Source organism: Sceloporus occidentalis, unplaced genomic scaffold, assembly GCF_023333645.1.
Source record: "Sceloporus occidentalis isolate IW3139 unplaced genomic scaffold, rSceOcc1.0.p SCAF_3, whole genome shotgun sequence".
NCBI lineage: Eukaryota > Metazoa > Chordata > Lepidosauria > Squamata > Phrynosomatidae > Sceloporus > Sceloporus occidentalis.
In genome coordinates this window covers 167,495,422-167,515,651 of record NW_028316983.1, presented here as the reverse complement: position 1 = coordinate 167,515,651, position 20,230 = coordinate 167,495,422, and the positions used below count along the sequence as shown (strand labels likewise).

Genomic DNA, 20,230 nt, shown 5'->3' with positions numbered 1-20,230 from the left:
AGCAGCAACAAGGTTCCATATACATGCAGCAATGTGCCTACCTAGGAAATCCTCTAATTTTGCAACTAAAAGCAATTCTTCACCTAAACCCAGAATGGTTGAGCAATCTTGGCTTTCTTGTCACTCACTTTATCAAAACCTGCTAGTATGGCCTTGGTGCAGATGCATAACTTTCACTGACAAGTGGCTTTAATTCCAAAGCAACAATTGGTAGGTAGATGACATAGCCTAGTTAGTATTTACAAGAAAAAAGACACAGGGTGATCTCTTTTTTGGACTGAAGCAAAAGGCAAGACAGAACTGATGTGTACCAGCTACAGAATAAAGAGGGAAAATAATTTGTTCAGCTTTCTAATTATAAGCACACAGACAAGGTTTTAGAATCAACATAAGAGATTAAAATCCACAATACTCTGAACTATCCTATCTTTATTTTGAAGTTTCCATGGCAACATGATTACTAATATAGCAAAAAAAGATACTGACAAAGGGTCTTGCTGCTTAACTTGCATAATCTAGCATGCATTAATAGTAAAGTAAGACCCTCCCTCTATCCATGGGGAAAACATTCCAAGCCCCTCCTCCCATGGATGCCTGAAACTGCAGATAGTACTGAACCCTATATATACTACAGCATATATAGTTCAAGAGCTAGCATGGTGTGATAGTTTGAGCGTTGGACTGTGACTCTGGAAGTCAGGATTTGATTCCCTGCTCAGCCTTGGAAACCTACTGAGTGACCTTGGGCGAGTCACACATTTTCGGCCCCAGAAAATCTTGTGGTTCGCCTTAGGATTGCCATAAATTGGAAACTACTTGAAGGCACAGAACAAATATATATAGCCCACAAGAAGCCAAAAGCCAATTCTGCCTATGGAAGACAAAGGCTGATGTTGGGAAAGAGGCCATTGGCAGCTGCAATCCCATCCTCATGGGAGCCAAACACAGATTAATGAGGCAGCAGGAAGGCTCTCCATGTACCACTACCATTTCACCTCTACCTGCTGGGGCTCTCCCCACAAATAGAGGCGTGCTACTGAAGCCACTGAAGCTGGGTGATAGTCAACAGGCAGTGTGAAGGTGGACATACACATACACTCAACTTCTGCTACCTTCTACTGTTCTACAATGTTGGATTACACCCAAATACTTAAAAAGCTAGCACCAGTTTACCACATTACCTAATTCAAATGTTAAAATATTGAAGGGGAATGCACTAATTTGGATCTTTAAAATTAGATGCAATGGATGCCCATTTTAATGCCTGAGTTTGGTAATATAAGCCAGGGGTTTTGTTCTCAATTCATCAACTAAATTTAATTACCTGATACAACTGTGCCTAACCATCTTTCTTCTTCGTGGTCTCTGCGAATCATACAAATGGGTTTTACTGCGCCTGCGCAGTGCTGTTCGGAGTCGTCTAGAATCACTGGGCAAAGTACACTTTGCAACAATAAGAAACGTTTTGGCGGTAACCCCGCCCCTCCTCTATAAAGCCCCGGTTCCCGCTCTTTTCCCCAGTTCCATTTTTCCGCCGCGCTTGGCTGCTGTTTGGAACTTTGCTCTCGCTAGTTTGTTCTTGAATCACTGTTTTTGGCTTTTGACTCGGACCGTCTTCTGGATTTGCCTTTTTCTGCTTCCCCCCCGGCTTGACCATTGGACTGTTGACCTCGTTTCTCGACCACTGGACTGTTCACCTCCGATTTTGTTAGGATGTCGCCTCCGTTTAAGAAATGCGACGTTTGCGGGGGAAAGGTCCCCGTTCAGGATCCCCACTCGTCGTGTCTTCTCTGCCTGGGAAGGGATCATGATGCAAAGGCTTGCGGGATGTGTAAGTCCATGTCTTCTCAAGCGAAAAAAAAACGGGAATCCCGGCTAACTTCTGCCATTGCTCAGGGGAAGATCCGGGAGGGGGACCCTCGCCCCTCGTCTGCCCCCTCGGTGTCTTTGGCGGCTCCTCCAACCTCCGCCCATGCTAGCCCGGCCAGCGCTCCACCGGCTTTGGTCTCTGCGGCCCATGATCTCGGGCGGATGGGCCCGGCCCCTGCCGCGGCCCATGGTTCGAAACCCAGTGCCGCTTCTAAGTCTGCCCATGAACAAGCGGAATCCATCCCCGTACCGACCCCAACAAGTTCAAAGTCGAAGGAGAAGCGGGCAGCCACTGACCATAAGTCCCGCAGGGCAGTTTCTCCCGATCCCGGCCCCAAGGAGGTAAAGTCTGGAAAGAAGTCTTCTAAGAGACCAAGACCTCCAAGGATCACACTACGGTCTCCAAGTCGGGCTCCTCTTCCAAGGACAAGTCGACCAGGAGAGTCTCGGAAGTGCCGATTCCGTTCTTTCCACCGGAGACACCCCGTGAGTCATCTTCTAAGAAGAGACTTCCCTCCACCGATGTCTCTACCCCGGAAGCTCCACCCACAAAAAAGGCCAAGACTAAGTCACGTTCGACTTCCACGGTCACCAAGGAAGGTGGTCGGGACCATTCTCGGTCTCGTTCGCGCTCCCCACCATCTCAAGAGCGCCGCCGCACCTCCTCCGAGGCTCTCCATTCCAGACACCGTACTCCCCGTGATGGCTCCGTTGGGGATCGGCTTGACACCGCGGACACCTCATACTCCGCTACTGGACAGACAGCGATGACTGGTCCTTCTGACCCTGTGACGGTTCCACGCGTTGACCTTGAAGAGAGGGAACTCCTACCTTGCAAGAAAGCTCCTATGGCTGACCTGAGGAGGTCCCCCTCCCCGTCACCTGTGCGCGAGCCTGATGATGACGCCTACTTTTATGATTCTGAGACCGACAGATTTTACATGGCGGTTCCTAGGGACGTGGCCATGCTTAAATTTCCACCAGACCGTTTCCGGTACCAGGAAGAGGCCGCGGCTGGACCTTCAGCTCGGTCCCGTTCTCCGACACGCCATAGACCAGAGCACAAGACGCTTTGCACTGGACCTCCTGTCAAGTTTGGGACTCATAGTCAACCTGGAAAAGTCTCACCTGTCGCCAACCAAGCAGGTCCGTTTCATCGGCTCCGTCCTCGACTCCGAAGAATGCATCGCATATCTTCCTCAAGACCGTTTTTCGGCCCTTTCGCTTGCGGTGAGGGCCGTCCAATCTCACAGGAGGATAAGGGCCAGGGACGTCCAGGTCGCCCTAGGACATATGGCTTCCACCACGTTTGTGACCCCGTGGGCTCGGTTGCGAATGCGACCTCTTCAGTCGTGGTTCCTCTCGGCCTTCGACCCCATGACGGATCCGCCAGGCAAGTGGCTGACCGTACCGAGACCGGTCGCCGCCTCCCTATCATGGTGGCTAGACTCCCACAACGTTTGCGTCGGATTGCCCTTTGTTCAGCCTCAACCACAGGTGACTCTAACGACGGATGCATCGCTGGACCTATGTATAAGGGACAGATGGTCCCTGCAGGAATCCTGTCTCCACATCAACGCATTGGAGATGTTGGCCGTCAAGAAGGCCCTGAAGGCCTTCGAACCCAACATCACAGGCAAGGTCGTCCTCCTCAGAACAGACAATACAACTGTAATGTACTACATCAACAAGCAGGGGGGCACCAAGTCGACGACGCTCCTGGACTTAACTCTGAGAATTTGGGATTGGTGCATACCGAGAGGGATCCGTCTCCAGGCTATTCACCTGCCAGGAGACGAGAATACCTTGGCGGATCAGTTGAGCAGGACAGTCTCGACTTGCCACGAATGGAGACTACATCCGCCGACGGTCCGCGGCCTGTTTCGCCGGTGGGGAACTCCGCGGATCGACCTTTTTGCAACGGCCTCCAACAGACATTGCCCAAGGTTTTGTTCTCGGATGCGACACGAGGATTCCCTCGGAGACGCGTTTGCTTTTGAGTGGTCCGGGGAGACTCTCTATGCCTTTCCCCCGTTTCCTCTCCTCACCAGAGTGATCTCCAAGATGTCGAGGGACCATGCCAACGCGATCCTCATCACCCCGTGGTGGCCGAGACAACCGTGGTTTCCGTCTCTTCTTCACCTCTCCGAGAACGATTTTCTTCGGTTGGAACCACGCCCGGACCTTCTGACTCTCCAGGACGGGAGGATTCGGCACCCGGACATCAACTCGCTACTGATGGTGGCTTGGAGGCTTCGCCACTGACTTCGCTTCTGCTCTCAGTACAGAGAGTGATCCGGGCAGCACAGAAACCGGCTACGCAGAGGTCCTATGCTTCCAAGTGGCGGAGGTTTCTCCGATTCTTGGAGGAGAAGGAGCTGACACCGGAGCGTGTCACGGTGCCGGTGGTGCTGGAGTTCCTCATGTCGTTGGTGGATGCTGGGCTGTGCCTTGTGTCCGTTAAATGTTATCTCTCGGCCATCTGTTCCTATTTCCAATATAATGGTTTACCTTCCTTTTTCAGGGACCCTCTAGTCAAAAACTTTTTAAAGGGGTGCAATAACCTGCATCCCCAAGTTTCGGCGCCTACCCCGGCTTGGAATTTGGACGTTGTACTATCTGCTCTTCAGTCCAGGCCGTTTGAACCTTTAGCCACTACTGACTTGAGGTTATTGACTTGGAAGACTGTCTTCCTAGTGGCTATCACTTCTGCCCGAAGGGCAGGGGAACTTTGTGCCTTACGGAGGGATGAGCCCTTCCTTTGGTTCCATAGGGACAAGGTGGTGCTCCGAACTGATATCACGTTCCTTCCGAAGGTGGTATCATTTTTTCATATGTGTCAGGACATTGTCTTGCCTACCCTGGCGTCGAATCCGACCACCACTGAGGAGCGGGGTCTGCATATTTTGGATGTTCGCACAGCCCTGGCGTTCTACTTGCAGAGGACTGCGGATTCGAGTCGCTCCGACAGACTTTTCCAGTGTTACTCGGAGCCTAGAAAGGGACTACCGGTATCTTCCCAGAGACTCTCCAAGTGGGTGGCCAATACCATCCATCTCTGCTATGAGTTAGCAGGAAAGCCTTTGCCAGCCAGGGTACGGTCGCATGCGACCAGGGCGGTAGCTGCATCTTCTGCCTTCCTTGCGGGAATTTCTCTGGATAATGTGTGTAAGGCTGCGGTTTGGTCCCAGCCCCTAACCTTTGTTAAGCATTATCGGCTGGACACCAGATCCAGACAAGACGCAGCCTTCGGGAGGGCAGTTTTGGTGTCGGGTTTACATTAATGGGCACTATTAATGATTCTGATGGGTGATGTTGCATTATAACCCACCTGTTTTCATTCTGTCTGTTGTCATGTTATACATTGCAATTGCTGTTTAAGGTCCATATGTTGCCTCCTCAAATGCTGCAATATTGATGGTTGTGGTTATGCAGGTTTGAGAGGTTAAAACTCTCAGGGTCTTGAGTTTCCCTTTGAAAAATTTTGCAGGCTGATGTCATGTATAATGCAGATTGAGACGCTGACTCTTTTTATGCAAACTCCTTTATTGTTTCAATAAATGGACCTTTGATTGTCATAGCTTGGTTGTCAGGACACTCCCTCCTCCGTTTACCTAAGCTTGCCAGTCTAACCCATTTGTATAATTCGCAGAGACCATGAAGAAGGAGGACAGGTTGCTTACCTGTAACGGTATTTCTTCGAGTGGTCATCTGCGAATTCATACAAATCCCGCCCATCCTCCCCTCGGTGTCCTGCTCATTGGCTTCTTCACTATCGCCTTCTTGGCGGAAAAATTCGGAACTGGGGAAAAGAGCGGGAACCGGGGCTTTATAGAGGAGGGGCGGGGTTACCGCCAAAAAGTTTCTTATTGTTGCAAAGTGTACTTTGCCCAGTGATTCTAGATGATTCCGAACAGCACTGCGCAGGCGCAGTAAAACCCATTTGTATGAATTTGCAGATGACCACTCGAAGAAATACCGTTACAGGTAAGCAACCTGTCCTTCTCAGGCACTACTTCCACTCACACAAAAGCATACAGATACAGGTGTGAAGAACAGGATTTGTAAGCTTGAACAGATAAGTCTCAAGGCTCTCAAAAATGAGTAATTTAATCACGCATTACAATATTCAAAACCTTACTTTTGAATCATTGTCTGCCATTCCCCTTCCCGGTCTCCTATTGGGAATCTATCAATCTGAGCTTGAATTTTTGTTCGCCATTCTCGCATATAGTCTTCAATATCAAACACAAATGGATGCTGCCCAAAATTAGCATCCACCACTTCTCCTGGTGTTTGAAGTCCAACTGTAGGATACAGGTTTGGCTGCAAGAGAGTATTGCAATGCATACTTTTATCTCTCAAAATTCAAGCATATTTATTTTACATCAGCATTAAACCATTGTGTTATTTTTACTGACTGGTAAAAGCAACAAAACCTGTGAAAACCCAACTGGCAGAAAAATCTGCTTTAAGTAAATATGCAGCCACACAGAAAATATACATAGTCAGACAGATAATTATGATTCCAGGACTATCTGAGGGCCTTAAACTAAGACAGCAAAACACTGTTTTTGCTACCCTATCTATAGCAGACCTAACAGTGGTAAAATAATGTATGATCAATGTTACTATTTTATAGCAAAGGAACAAAGTAACAGACATAGGCCTGGAACAGACCACCATTTTGCAGCGGCCAGGGGCTGAAATTATGGCTCAGGAGAGCGGAGCGTCCACACGCTCTGCATTCTCCCGGTGCCATTTTGGGCGCACATGCGCCAATGATGTCCCTTGTGTGCCGTGTTCAAATGGTATGGCACACAAGAGATGTCACCGCTCCGCTCCAGGGTGCTAATGGTGCCTTGGCAGCGGTGCGGAAAGGAGCTGCGTTTTCGCAGCTCCTTTTTGGAGCAGATTGTTGCTGTGCCCATGCAGTTGCTTAAATATCAGTATTCCCCAAATATTATGAGATTGTTCTGATTTCTGTTGTGATGTTGACCACAAAAACACAAACATTACAGGGTGATATTCTGGTAGACTTTGATAGCTTTTCAAAGACAGCTTGTGATAGCTTCAAAGATAGCTTTTCAAAGATAGTGGCAGAACATCATAGGAACAAAAGAAACTGTCTTATGCCAAGTGAGACCACTGGCCCATATTTCTCAGCACTGTCTATATTGACTAAGAGTGTTAACACATTAGTAGGTCTAAATTTAACAAGCAACGTCTCTCCATAGTCTCACGGCAGACGTTTCTCCTATCATTTGTGCCTTTTTTTCACACTGGAGATACCAAGAATTGAATCTGGGACCTTTTGCAAGCAAAACATGTCCTGTGCCACTAAGGTTGCAGCTCTTATACTGTATATCACCCTAATACATAACCAAAGTATTTTCTGAAGCCTGAAAGACAAACACTTACTTACTGCTAACATACCAAATAGGAGACAGCTTTTACAGTGCCTTCCCAATATTTCTACCAAAATTAAAAGTTTCTTTCAAACCTTTAACATCTCACTTGTAACAAAAGCAATGTTTCTATTAAGTAATGGACTAATTTAAAAATTACTAATTTGCTACAACAATTAAAATAAATGATCTAAAAATAAATATACATGCAGGTGGAAAGGGTTTTAAACATAGGAATTGAAAACATTGAAAATCTTTTATCTTACCGGCAAATCTGTGAAAGCAATACCTGTAATCAAGAGACATTAGATAAATTTTTATATTTATAATTGTTTAAATATAATTAAAAACATTAAATACAGATCCTATGTTAGTGCCCTTGTACTCACATGGAAGCAGCCCAAGTCTCACCAGAACAGGAAATAACTAGTGGTAAGTTGTTTCTTAAATCAAAATGTTTAGTTTGATTCACTGTTCTTACTAAAATATAACAATTGAAATTATACACTGAACCAAACAGAACAAGACAGTAAACTGTCTCAAAAACAAATCATTTAGCTTAAGTACATGAAACTAATTTATGAATGTATAATCCCACTTTTTTGTTATTTGATCAAAGACTTCAAAAAGTACTAACAAAAACACTACTGGAAGAAACAAAGCATTCATCTGATACAATGTAGTACTTTTACTTTTAACATTAAAAAAAGAAGACTGAGATCCTACAGCGGGATTGGTTTCTGCATGCTGAATTACTCATTGATTGCAACTCTTCTGCTGAATGACATTGTTGCAGTAACCAAATATGCAACCAAATGCACAAATGAAGGGGTTCTTTCAACTTTTTCAGCAAGGGAAGAAAGATAAGAATCAGCTGAAAATGCACAGCTGCATCCATAATGGTAATGCAGATATAACTTTGCTTCTGAAACTCTGAACTGTAGGTGGATGCTGTGCGTGCATAATTCTTACTATGTCAAATTTGTAAATACTATTATCACAATTTTATTACATGCATTCAAAGTAAAATCACCACCACCACCACTTCTTCATACCCAAACTATGTCCATTCTTTGTGTAGAAGCAGGTATTGTTGATAAGATTTACACAGCAACCAATGACATCACCAGTTGTAAAGGTTGGGCCATATGGCTGTCCAGTTCCAGAAGAACAAAATGAGTGTCCATCATCTCCATGGTAACCATATGAATGTTTATCCCAACCTAAAAGCAAAAACATTATGTTTAGTATTTACCACAGGGCTCAGAACAGAGGATGAACTGGATTGAAGTTCAGGCATGCTTAGAGTAGAGTTATTAAAATAACTGGACTTTAATTAATGTTCCATTCATTTCAGCACGGATATTTTAAGTCACATTGAACACATTGACATGAACTTGGAAAAACTACTTCATTTGCAAGATTTTAGGAAATCCTGAAGCCATGCAAAAACAAAAAAGCAAAACCACTCCGGTTTTATCGGCTGCAGGGATTTATTTATAGGGAAAGAACTGAGTCATCTGAAAAACTGAGATGTAATACAAGTGCAAACTTACTTTACTTTTTAAAGAACATGTTATACCTATAACAGCATATAACACTAATTGGCATATTTATTAAATTTAGAACTAGAAATCAGTGGTGACTTCCCCACTAAATTTTTAAAAGTAGTTTCAGGACTTACTAAACATTGCTTTTGTTGGGGATACAGTAATATAGCTAGCATAATGAGTACAAAAGCCTTGATAATAATTTCACTAAAATTATTTCTGAAAGGGCATCAAGACTTCAAATTGGTAGTGCAAAACAGGACAGATAAGTAGCAGATGGAGTATTTGTATCCTGGATTACCACTTTTAAAAAATGTATTATATCAACCTTTCAATCTAATGGATATCCTCAACCTATCTGATATGAGAAACCAGCAATTTTTCCCCAGTGTTCATTTAGCTACAACTGCTTCTCTCTTACCTGGAATTTGCCAGGGGCCAGCAGCTAACAGCTTGTAAACCAGCACCAATCCATGGACCACCACTTTGTGTTGCACTATTCCAGAGCACAGTTTTCCCAAATCTGTTGCACTAAATTGTGTGTGCTTCATTTTACCGGAAGTTTGTATAAGAAGCAAGTATAACAGCACTGCCTTGGGCACAAAGGTATATATTCTTTTTCTTATCTTATTTCTATGAATACAGATGAATTTTAGCTGCCATCCCTCATGCTTACAGTGTCCCTACAACATTTCACAGTGCAGCCCACCCTTGACAAAGAGGCCTAAGATTCTGAACAGCTTCTGATGTGATGTGAGGAGCTGTCTAAGGTCTGAATAAACAACATGTAAACCCCAGTGCTCTCTTTCTTCTCTCTGTCCCAGATTATATTATGTTACAATGATTGTTTTCACTAAAAACTGTTTTTAGTTGGAAGAAATTTAGGTAAATAGAAGATGAACTGTTTAACAGCTCACTACAACAAACAGATGACTGGAAAACCGAAATAATTTCTGGACATCATACCTGGTAATCTGTTCATGTTCACACCTTGAGCAGAGAGCCCAATTCCCATATAACTGTAAAAATGAAATAAAAGTTTCACCTTTTTGTGTTCCATAAATAACCACTTCAAAATAGGACAAGGCTGATGGAAAACCTATGAGCTGCTATTTATAACTAAAGGCATGGTAGCTCTACAATAAAAAAGGCACAGATATATTCTTTTGACAAAATGGCATAAACACACAGTTCAGTTCCATTCCTGTATTCAATCCCAAAATTTTAAAGATCTACTGACGTTCCAGGGTAAACATTTCCATATACAGTATAGCTTTAATTATTCTATTGCACTTTCAATTTATTGAGAATATTGGTGACTTGTAAGCATGGAAGCATAAGCACTTCAGTTTAACAAGAATCCAAGAAGACAATCTAATTTAGGCAGAATCTTTGCTATGAACTGAAAAGGTCTGTGCTCTTTCTCCCAAGTATTAAGGAGCCAGTTTCTCTTCTATTGTTATTTATACATAATTAATGGTCTTTTAGCTGTACATTTCTATTTTGCATTCTTTTCTTTATGTGCTTGAGAGTAATGTAGCCAATATTAGTATCACAAGTTAGTTTAAGTGACATCATTTTAGTCAGAAGCAAAGGGTGAATGACTCTTCAAATGGAAATGTCTTGGCTTTTGTAATTCCAAATTAATTAGGTTAAGGATTTATTGGACACTTCCAGGTAAAAGTAGGTGAAAGTTAAACACAGGAAAACAAATAAAAAGTCACAAATGCTCCCTACTATACAGATATGCAATAGTGGTTTGGGGAAGAGAAATCCTGGTGGTTGCACAGAATCTTTGCCTAGGAAAGGTAACATAGATATGACCAATAACAATCTCATAATCATGACTAAAATAAGAAATTGGCTGGTAAATCATGGTAAAGCAACCTGTTCTGTTGACAGAATGAAATACTTTAAACTTTATTCAAACAACTTTATTCAATTAATTTTTGGGCTTTAATGTAATTCTTAGTAATTACTGAGCCAGCCTAGTACAGTATAGTGGTTTGAGTGTTGGACTAGGACACTGGGAGAGCAGGGTTCAAATCCCTGTTCAACCATGGAAATCTACTTGATGATCTCATGCATGTCATGCTCTCTAAGCCCCTGAGAAGGAGAAAGGCAAACCACCACTGAAAAAAATCTAACCAAGAAAACTGTAATTGGGTTGTTATAAGTCATAAACGACTTGGCAAACTAAGGACTTCATCAAACTAGGCTCATAAGGTGCCCTAATCATGTTAGTTTAGGGTAAAGGGTGGGGACAGTAATTATCATAAGAGCTTTTCCAAATCGCCCTGGCGCTGCTCCTATCCCAGCCTTCCCCCCTTCCTGTCCTAACCCACTCTTAGTGATTAGGGTGGGAAATACAGAATTCTGATCTGTATTTATTTTTATTCTTAATAATTGTGGGATTGTGGCATTCCATTAAATTAAAAAATAAATACAGAAAAAAATTATGAACATTAGTATTTATGGATATCAAGTAAACAGCACCAACATTCACTTTCCATTTCATGAAGAAGCATTATTTTTTCAATAATTACCATCGCTTGCTTCTGGATAGTTATTACAGCCCAATCTCATGTTTACTTAGAAGTAAGTTATCAAAGCAGGCTGGAATTAACAGAACTTTGACACTTCAAGTGAAAAGCAAGTGAACAGAAAAAAGAAAAACGCAGCAGTGTATGGAGATAGTATCCTGAAAAGAATGAACCATTTATCCAGAAATCTGGGTACTGCCTGGAGGCATGACTGGGGTTCTCAGCTACCCCATTCACTAGGTGTAGTTAATCAGTAACACAGCAGCAGATGTCACTTGGTCAAATATTGAGGAAAGTAGTAGCAAATAGGTCTCTGGTAGGGCAGAAGGGCAACACACTACAGACTGTCACTAAGCTGTGCTACAGTGTTTCAAACCACAAACACCACTTTGGTTTCCAACTAGGGCTGCAGCCTGCAGGCAACCAAGGTTTGTCATGATACTGTAATGAAGCCATATATTTTATGATCTATTTCAGAAGGTGACATATGCACTGAGTTTTCTTATGATTATCTCACTCAAAACCATTCCATGACTTGTGAATGTTGTCAATAACATTAATTCATAAGTCATTCGATCCGCTCCCTCAGACTGTAAACTGCTTGAAGCCATCAGCATAAATGTAATCATAATACAGTGGTACCTCGGGATATGAAATACCCAGGTTACGAAATTTTCGGGATACGAAAAAATCCCATAGGGAATTATTGTTCCGGGTTACGAATGTTTTTTCGGGTTACGAAAAAACTTTTGGTGCTTTTTTCGGCTTTTTCGCACGGAATCGCAGCTTTTCCCCATTAGCGCCTATGGCAATTCGGCTTACGAAGGCTTTTCGGGTTACGAAAGCGGCCGCGGAACGAATTAATTTCGTAACCCGAGGCACCACTGTATTGCTATATTCATTTCTACAGCATAAAAGTATGATCTGGATTTGAAATATGAAGTAACTGGTTGCATAATTTGGGAAGAGAAAGTTTCTCTAATCTGCGCTGCTATTCTTCAACTGACAGTATTTTTTCTCATTCCCTCATAATTCTAGCCCCCAATTAGATCTTCAGACTGTCAAGAAGAAGCATCAATTCATTTGTAACATTAATCATAAATCTAAAAGTTGCTACAAATTGATTTCAAATCACTAACTTGCCTAGTAGGAGACTCTGGGAAAGCAACAAAGAACTTCAGAATACATTTACAGAATTTCTAGACTTACGGTATGTTTAACCTCTTACATTTATACTGAATGCAAGACATTCAAACACCGAATATTGTTTTTATCACAAGCTTAGTGGCATCATTACAACAGTGTACAGCTAAGCCATTTAGGATAGTTCCACAGTCCCAGACATGGGTTTAACATGCATAAGAGTAACAGCCGCTACTTCCATTCCATTTATTTTATACATAAAAGCAGTAATCACATTACATTATTTCCAAAGTTTTTTTTTTAAAGAAAAAAAAATATGGCCATCCAACCAATCACAGTATAAACATTGGGGGGGGGGGGGGAGGGATAATTAAACTGCCCATAAATGTAGTCCACAAATATATCTGGGCCTACAGCAGATCAGGCAGCTGTATTTACATAAAAGCCAGGCAAGCATTTGAACATGTGTATGTATGTTTAGCAGTGAAACTCCTGCAAAGCATTTCTCTTTTCAGTAGGTCTATTAAAAATGGCTACCATGACCACATCATACGAGTTACTGAGAAGGAGGCATGGGCCTCATGCATCATGTTGCACTGCATTCAGAAACATCAGAATGTTACCAGCAAACAAACAAAACTTACCAAAACATTACACACAAAAAAGTAAACAAGTGTTTTCCAAACTAAGTAAGACAGAGGCCCACATTTTGCAATACAAGCCTGTTTGAGTGTAGAGCTTTATGTATCTGTCCTGAAAATCTGTAGGATGCACTTTTAAAAGATTCAAATACAGTGGAACTTTGCCTTATGAGGGGGATCCATTCTGGACCCCCCCCCCCCGCGTAAGGTGAATTCCGCCTATGATGGAGCCCCATTATAATGAATGGGGTTTGTGCATGCAGTGGTGCGACGTGCCAGCAGCTGTGCGCACCACTGAAAGTATTACAGCACAGCTTCCACGTAAATTGGAAGCAGCGTATGGCATGCCTGCGTATGGAGCGGGTGCGCTGTATATTCTAAGTATAGGAACAATACTGTTTCCCTTGAAAGGTGTCCAGAATAGGGCAGAGGGTGTCCTTTTGGGGTTTGTAAAGAGTGTCATGGTGGTAGACTATATGTACTCCATCCAAAAAAGGCTCCCAGAAAGTGCCATGGGTGTAAATCTTATCAACAATAGTGCAGTGCAAGAGTGAGCTAGCAAAAATTTGAAAGTGATAAGAGGATCAGACACTTTACTACTCCAGAACCCAACCCTACTTAGGACTGCGTGCTCTCTCTCTCTGTGTGCATACTCTGTACATGAGCCTCCTGGGTTTATTTACATAAACATAAAAATCATGTAAGATTAGATGTTTCAATCTGGACACATTTCCTATACTGCTTTACACATCCAGGCTCCAAATTGGGACTCCAGTCTAACTCTCAGTACTCTGCAGCTTAGTTAACTGATAAATTCATAATTACTTCATTGCTAATTTGCCTCCTATCTTTTGAAAGTAACACAAAATTTACTATAGAACTATTATGTGCCACAAGTTGGAAAGAATTCTAATAGCATGTTGTTTGAAAATACAGAAAGGCAAAAAGAAATTATTCTGGGATGACAGTACATATCAGTTTTGCTTAACTATGACTACAAGTTATGAGCTACTATTCTACCTTAGCCAGGAACTTTGAAAGAGAACTCACAATCACTACTCCTCGATGTGTAAGAATGCACAAAATCAAAACAGAAGTTATGCCCACACTCTTTGGTTGCCTGGCTAAAACTACAGTTGCCCCTCCGCTTTCATGGCTTTCACTTTTGTGAATGTGATTATTCGGTAGTTTGTGCCTGGGATGAAGGTGGGTGGGGCCTTAGTTATTCATGGTTTTTCCACTTTTGTACTGGTCTTCCACCCCAACTCCTGCAAAAGTAGAGGGACAACTGTATATGGCTTACATAATAGCCCGTCGAAGGAGTGAGAAACACAAAACCTCCAGATATGCCTTGACTGCAACGTCATTTTTAGAAATGGGTCAAGGTTTCTAGGGCTGATGCAAGTTCTACCAAAGCATCATTTAGCTGGGCACAGGGTTCTCATCTGACCTTTGGTGCAATGTAAAAAGTGTGACCTTACCTCAAATATTTTTATAACATTTCTGATTCGTTTTTACAAAGAAAAACAGTTGAACAATTTGTTTTGTAAAGTATCCTCTGGGGTTTGGTTCTAGTCCCCCACCCCCCGCCACACCAAAATCCATGGGCACTCAAGTATCATTATAAATAGTGGTATAGTAAAATTGTATTCTTTATAGGGAATGACAAAATCAAAGTTTATTTTTTGGATTAAAAATATACTGTATATTTTAAAGATGTGGATGGCTGAATCCATGAATACAGAAGGCTGACTGTATTGATGGATATGTTTAACTCTGTAGTTTTATTCTGAGCCAGGAAATTTAATGAGCACTTTTTAAAAAAGTCCATCTTGTAATCAAAATGATTGGTTAGGACTAAAGTGAAATTGAAGGCCACAGACACCACCATGAACGCCTTGGAGAAAAAAATTGAAATATTAATATAACAGATAACTACTTTTAGTTAGTTGTCCTTGCAGACTAGTCCTATAATAAGGAATTTAAAGGTTCATCTGAAAAAAAAATACTTTTGTAATACACTCAATTAACAAAAGAATCTAAGATACTATGTATGCTGAAGGGGCGGAGCTTCTGTGAGTCACATCTGTGAGTCACAAGGGGGCGGAGCTAGCAGACTAGCTTTATATACCACCTTCCAGAGCCTTCCAGAACAGTCCGGCCAGAGAGAGGAGAAGGAGAGGAGCTGCTTGGCAGCCATTTTGAGACCGTGTGCTTGAGACCGTGTGCTTGTTGGTGAAGGGGCGGAGCTTCTGTGAGTCACATCTGTGAGTCACAAGGGGGCGGAGCTAGCAGACTAGCTTTATATACCACCTTCCAGAGCCGCGCGCCTAACGGCGCGTGAATTTTCATTTTCTTTAACTCAACAACTCTGCTCAAGTGGCATCAGGTTAGAATCAGATATTGAAACAGTACCTTCCCTTTAAGTGTAAGATAGCAGCCAGTACTTACCTTTCAAGAAGTATTTCCAGTAGATTGACTGTTATATTTACTACTAAAGACTTTGCGGTATGGACAACGAGGGATCTGCGCAGTCACCTGCAACTCTTGTGGGATGTTTCTCTTCTTGCCTACAGAAGTGGAGAACTTCACATGCACCAAGTGCAAGTTGGTAGCACTCTTGGAGGAGAAAGTGCAGCAGCTGGAGTCCAGAGTAGCTACACTTCAGCATATTAGGGAACAAGAGGATTTCCTGGACACAATAGAACTAACCATCTTGGATGAGTACCACGCAGAGGAAGATGCTAGGGTGGAAGAGGTCACTTGCCAAACAGAGGAGGCAGACAGCTGGAGGAATGTCACAAAGAGAAGTAAGCCAAGAAGGAATTGTTCGGGGAGCTTGCAGCTAGAGAATCGATTCGAAGCTCTTTCCCTTATCAAGGAGGATGAAGAAGAGCAGCCTGGACAGACTTCTGGGACAGAGCAGGGGAGCCTGAGAGTCCCACCCGAGGGAACAGTCGCTGCTAAGCCTCGGAGGAGGCGTGTGGTCGTAGTGGGGGACTCCTTGCTGAGGGGTACAGAAGCAGTGATTTGTAGGCCTGACAAGATGTCTCGAGAGGTGTGTTGTCTTCCTGGTGCAAAGATCCGGGATGTGACAGAGAGGCTGACAAGACTGGTCAAGCCTACTGACCAATACCCCTTCCTTTTGGTCCACGTGGGAACTAATGATACTGCAAGACACAGCACTCAGAACATCAAAAGGGATTACGAGGCGCTTGGTAGGAAGCTGAAAGGAATGGATGTACAGGTTGTCATCTCGTCTCTTCTGCCAGTTGAAGGGCACGGTCCAGGAAGGGAGAGGAAAATAGCAGATGTGAACAACTGGCTTCGCAGATGGTGCCGCCGAGAAGGATTTGGATTCTTCGATCATGGGCTGCAGTTCCATGAGGAGGGACTTCTTGCAACAGACGGGTTGCATCTCACGCCAGTTGGAAGAAATGTTTTTGCCAACAGTCTCAAGAACTTGATCAGGAGAGCTTTAAACTGAGTTCCGAGGGGAAGGGAGACAATATTAAGGAAGGCGAAAGGGATGGCGAAAATAGTCAAACTGACATAGAGGAAACAAGGCAAACAGTGCAAGGACCCAACAGTGGGAGGCAAAAAAACTTGCACAGGCAGCAAGTAAAAGGGAACCATGGTCTGCGATGTCTCTACACTAATGCACAGAGCATGGGAAATAAGCAAGATGAACTCGAACTCCTAGTACAACAAAGCAAATATGATATAATAGACATCACTGAAACCTGGTGGGATGAGTCTCATGATTGGAATGTGGAAATAGAGGGGTATAACCTTATTAAGAGAAATAGGCCAAACAGGAAAGGAGGAGGAATAGCACTATATGTCAGAGATATTTACACCAGTGAAGAGATCCTGGACATCAATCATGGAAGCCAGGTGGAGAGCATCTGGATAAGAATCAAAGGGGAGGGAAACAACAAGGATGTTATGGTGGGAGTCTACTACAGACCCCCAAGTCAGACTGAGGAATTGGATGATATCTTTCTAGAACAGATGACCACACAGTCAGAAAAGAGAGATGTAGTAGTGATGGGCGACTTCAACTATCCTGATATTTGCTGGAAGTCAAACTCAGCAAAATCCTCAAGGTCTAGCAAATTCCTCACTTGCCTGGAAGACAATATCATGGTCCAAAAGGTGGAAGAGGCAACAAGGGGGTCAGCTATTTTAGATCTGATCCTAACCAACAAGGATGACTTGGTTAATGGGGTGCAAGTGGTGGGATCATTAGGTGGAAGTGACCATGTTCTCCTGGAGTTTGTAATACAGTGGAAAGGAGAAGCCAGGCAGAGTCAGACACGCATCCTAGACTTTAGGAGAGCAGATTTCAGTAAACTTAGAGAAGTATTGAGGGCGATTCCATGGTCAGAAATACTAAAAGATAAAGGAGTTCAGGACAGATGGGACTTTCTCAAAAGGGAGATACTGAAGGCACAATTTCAAACAGTTCCAGTGAGAAAGAAAAACGGGAGGTGTCTCAAGAAACCAGGATGGATGACTAAGGAACTTTCAACCGAGCTAAGTTTGAAACGGAACATGTATAAGAAATGGAAAAAGGGGGAAATCACGAAAAAGGAATTCAAAGAAATAGCAGGCATGTGTAGGGGTAAAGTCAGAAAAGCTAAAGCGCAGAATGAACTCAGGCTTGCTAGAGAGGTTAAGAACAATAAAAAGGGCTTTTTTGGATATGTCCTCAACAAGAGGAAGAAGAAGGAAACGGTAGGACCACTGCGTGGAGAAGATGGCAAAATGCTAACAGGAGATAGAGAAAAGGCAGAATTACTCAACACCTTCTTTGCCTCAGTCTTCTCAGAAAAGGCAAAGGGTGCTCAACCTGAGGATAATGGAGCAGAGGACAGAATAGGGGAATTTCAGCACAGAATAAGTAAAGAGATAGTAGAGGAACACCTTGTTAATCTAAATGAATTTAAGGCTCCGGGACCAGATGAACTCCATCCAAGGGTATTAAAAGAACTGGCAAAAGTAATATCGGAGCCATTGGCAATCATATTTGAAAACTCCTGGAGAACAGGAGAGATCCCAGCAGACTGGCGAAGGGCAAACGTTGTCCCCATCTTCAAAAAGGGGAAAAAAGAGGATCCCAACAATTATCGTCCAGTTAGTCTGACATCAGTTCTAGGAAAGATTCTGGAGCAGATCATTAAACAGAGAGTCTGTGAACATCTAGAAGGCAATGCCATAATCACAAAAAGTCAACATGGGTTTCAGAGAAACAAGTCATGCCAGACAAATCTAATCTCTTTCTTTGATAAAATTACCAGCTTGGTAGATGAAGGGAATGCTGTGGATATAGTATATCTTGATTTCAGTAAGGCCTTTGACAAGGTTTCCCATGACATTCTTGCAAACAAGCTTGTAAAATGTGGGCTAGACAAAGGAACTGTTAAATGGATCTGTAATTGGTTGACCGGCCGAACCCAAAGGGTGCTCAACAATGGCTCCTTTTCATCCTGGAGAGAAGTGACCAGTGGGGTCCCACAGGGCTCTGTCCTGGGCCCAGTGCTATTCAACATCTTTATCAATGACCTGGATGACAGAATTGGGAGCATACTTATCAAATTTGCAGATGACACCAAATTAGGGGGAATAGCTAATACTCCAGAGGACAGGATCAAGATTCAAAATGACCTGAATAGCCTAGAAAGCTGGGCCAAAGCTAACAAAATGAAATTCAACACAGAGAAATGTAAGGTATTGCACTTAGGGCGGAAAAATAAAATGCACAGATATAGGATGGGTGACACCTGGCTGAATGAAACTACGTGTGAAAGGGATCTAGGAGTCCAAGTAGACCACAAGTTGAACATGAGTGAACAGTGTGATGCGGCAGCTAAAAAGGCCAATGCTATTTTAGGCTGCATCAATAAAAGTATAGTGTCTAGATCAAGAGAAGTAATAGTGCCACTGTATTCTGCTTTGGTCAGGCCCCACCTAGAATATTGTGTCCAGTTCTGGGCGCCACAATTCAGAAAGGACATTGAGAAACTGGAGCGTGTCCAAAGGAGGGCGACAAAAATGGTGAAGGGTCTGGAAACCATGCCCTATGAGGAACGACTTAGGGAGCTGGGGATGTTTAGCCTGGAGAAAAGAAGGTTAAGAGGTGATATGATAGCCCTGTTTAAATATTTGAAAGGATGTCATATTGAGGAGGGAGCTAGCTTGTTTTCTGCTGCCCCAGAGAACAGGACCCGGAACAATGGATGCAAGCTACAGGAAAAGAGATTCCACCTGAACATTAGGAGGAACTTCCTGACAGTAAGGGCTGTTCGACAGTGGAATGCACTTCCTCGGAAGGTGATAGAGTCTCCTTCCTTGGAGGTCTTTAAACAGAGGCTGGATGGCCATCTGTCAGGGATGCTTTGATTTGGATTTCCTGCATGGCAGGGGGTTGGACTGGATGGCCCTAGTGGTCTCTTCCAACTCTACGATTCTATGATGCATTCAAAACAGCTGGTTACTGGTTCAATATATATATAATATTTCAGCCACAAAATTTCTAATACAAATGACTGATTTTGCATGACAATTTATATTAACAAAGAAGCATTTCAAATAGTTTGCTCAGGTGGTTGTCTGCATGTGCCAAATGGCCTGGCTTCCCCCGGCCTGGCATCATCCAGTTTAGACAACACAGGCAAAACCCCCTGTGGCAGGATCAAGCCCACTCCAGCCAGTTCAGACATGGATCCGGAGGATGCGTATATGTAACAGGGCTTTTATTGTAGCAACACCTCAACTGAGGAACTCCCTACCCAAATAAGTTAGGCTCTTTTATACTCCTAATGAGCATCCAAAGCAGTGCTGTTCCTCACAGCATTCAGTGTTTGAAATTGCTGTTTTAACTACTTAAAACTGGATTCTAAGATTGTTTTTAAGACTGCTTTTAGGTTTTGAATAGCATTTTAATGTGTTTAAAATGTTTTATTCCTATATTGTTTTAATTGGGTTTTATCTATTCATCCTCTGGAGCCCTTGTGGGCTGGAAGACGATATAGAAATACACTTGTCCCTCCACATTCCCTGGGGTTAGGAGC

The 20,230-nt window shown here is 43.1% G+C and overlaps 1 protein-coding gene across 4 annotated transcripts in view; it reads right to left on the bottom strand.

Moving 5' to 3' along the window:
• RANBP9 (RAN binding protein 9) overlaps positions 1-20,230 on the bottom strand; it is a 49,751-nt gene that overhangs the window by 16,237 nt on the left and 13,284 nt on the right. For all 4 annotated transcript variants that reach the window (XM_089516792.1, XM_089516793.1, XM_089516795.1 and 1 more), the window contains exons 3-6: positions 9,794-9,846; positions 8,333-8,500; positions 7,544-7,566; positions 6,011-6,195 (exon numbers count right to left, since the gene is read on the bottom strand). In XM_089516792.1, the coding sequence (XP_089372918.1) occupies positions 6,011-6,195; positions 7,544-7,566; positions 8,333-8,500; positions 9,794-9,846 (429 nt within the window). The remainder of the gene's footprint in view (positions 1-6,010; positions 6,196-7,543; positions 7,567-8,332; positions 8,501-9,793; positions 9,847-20,230) is intronic.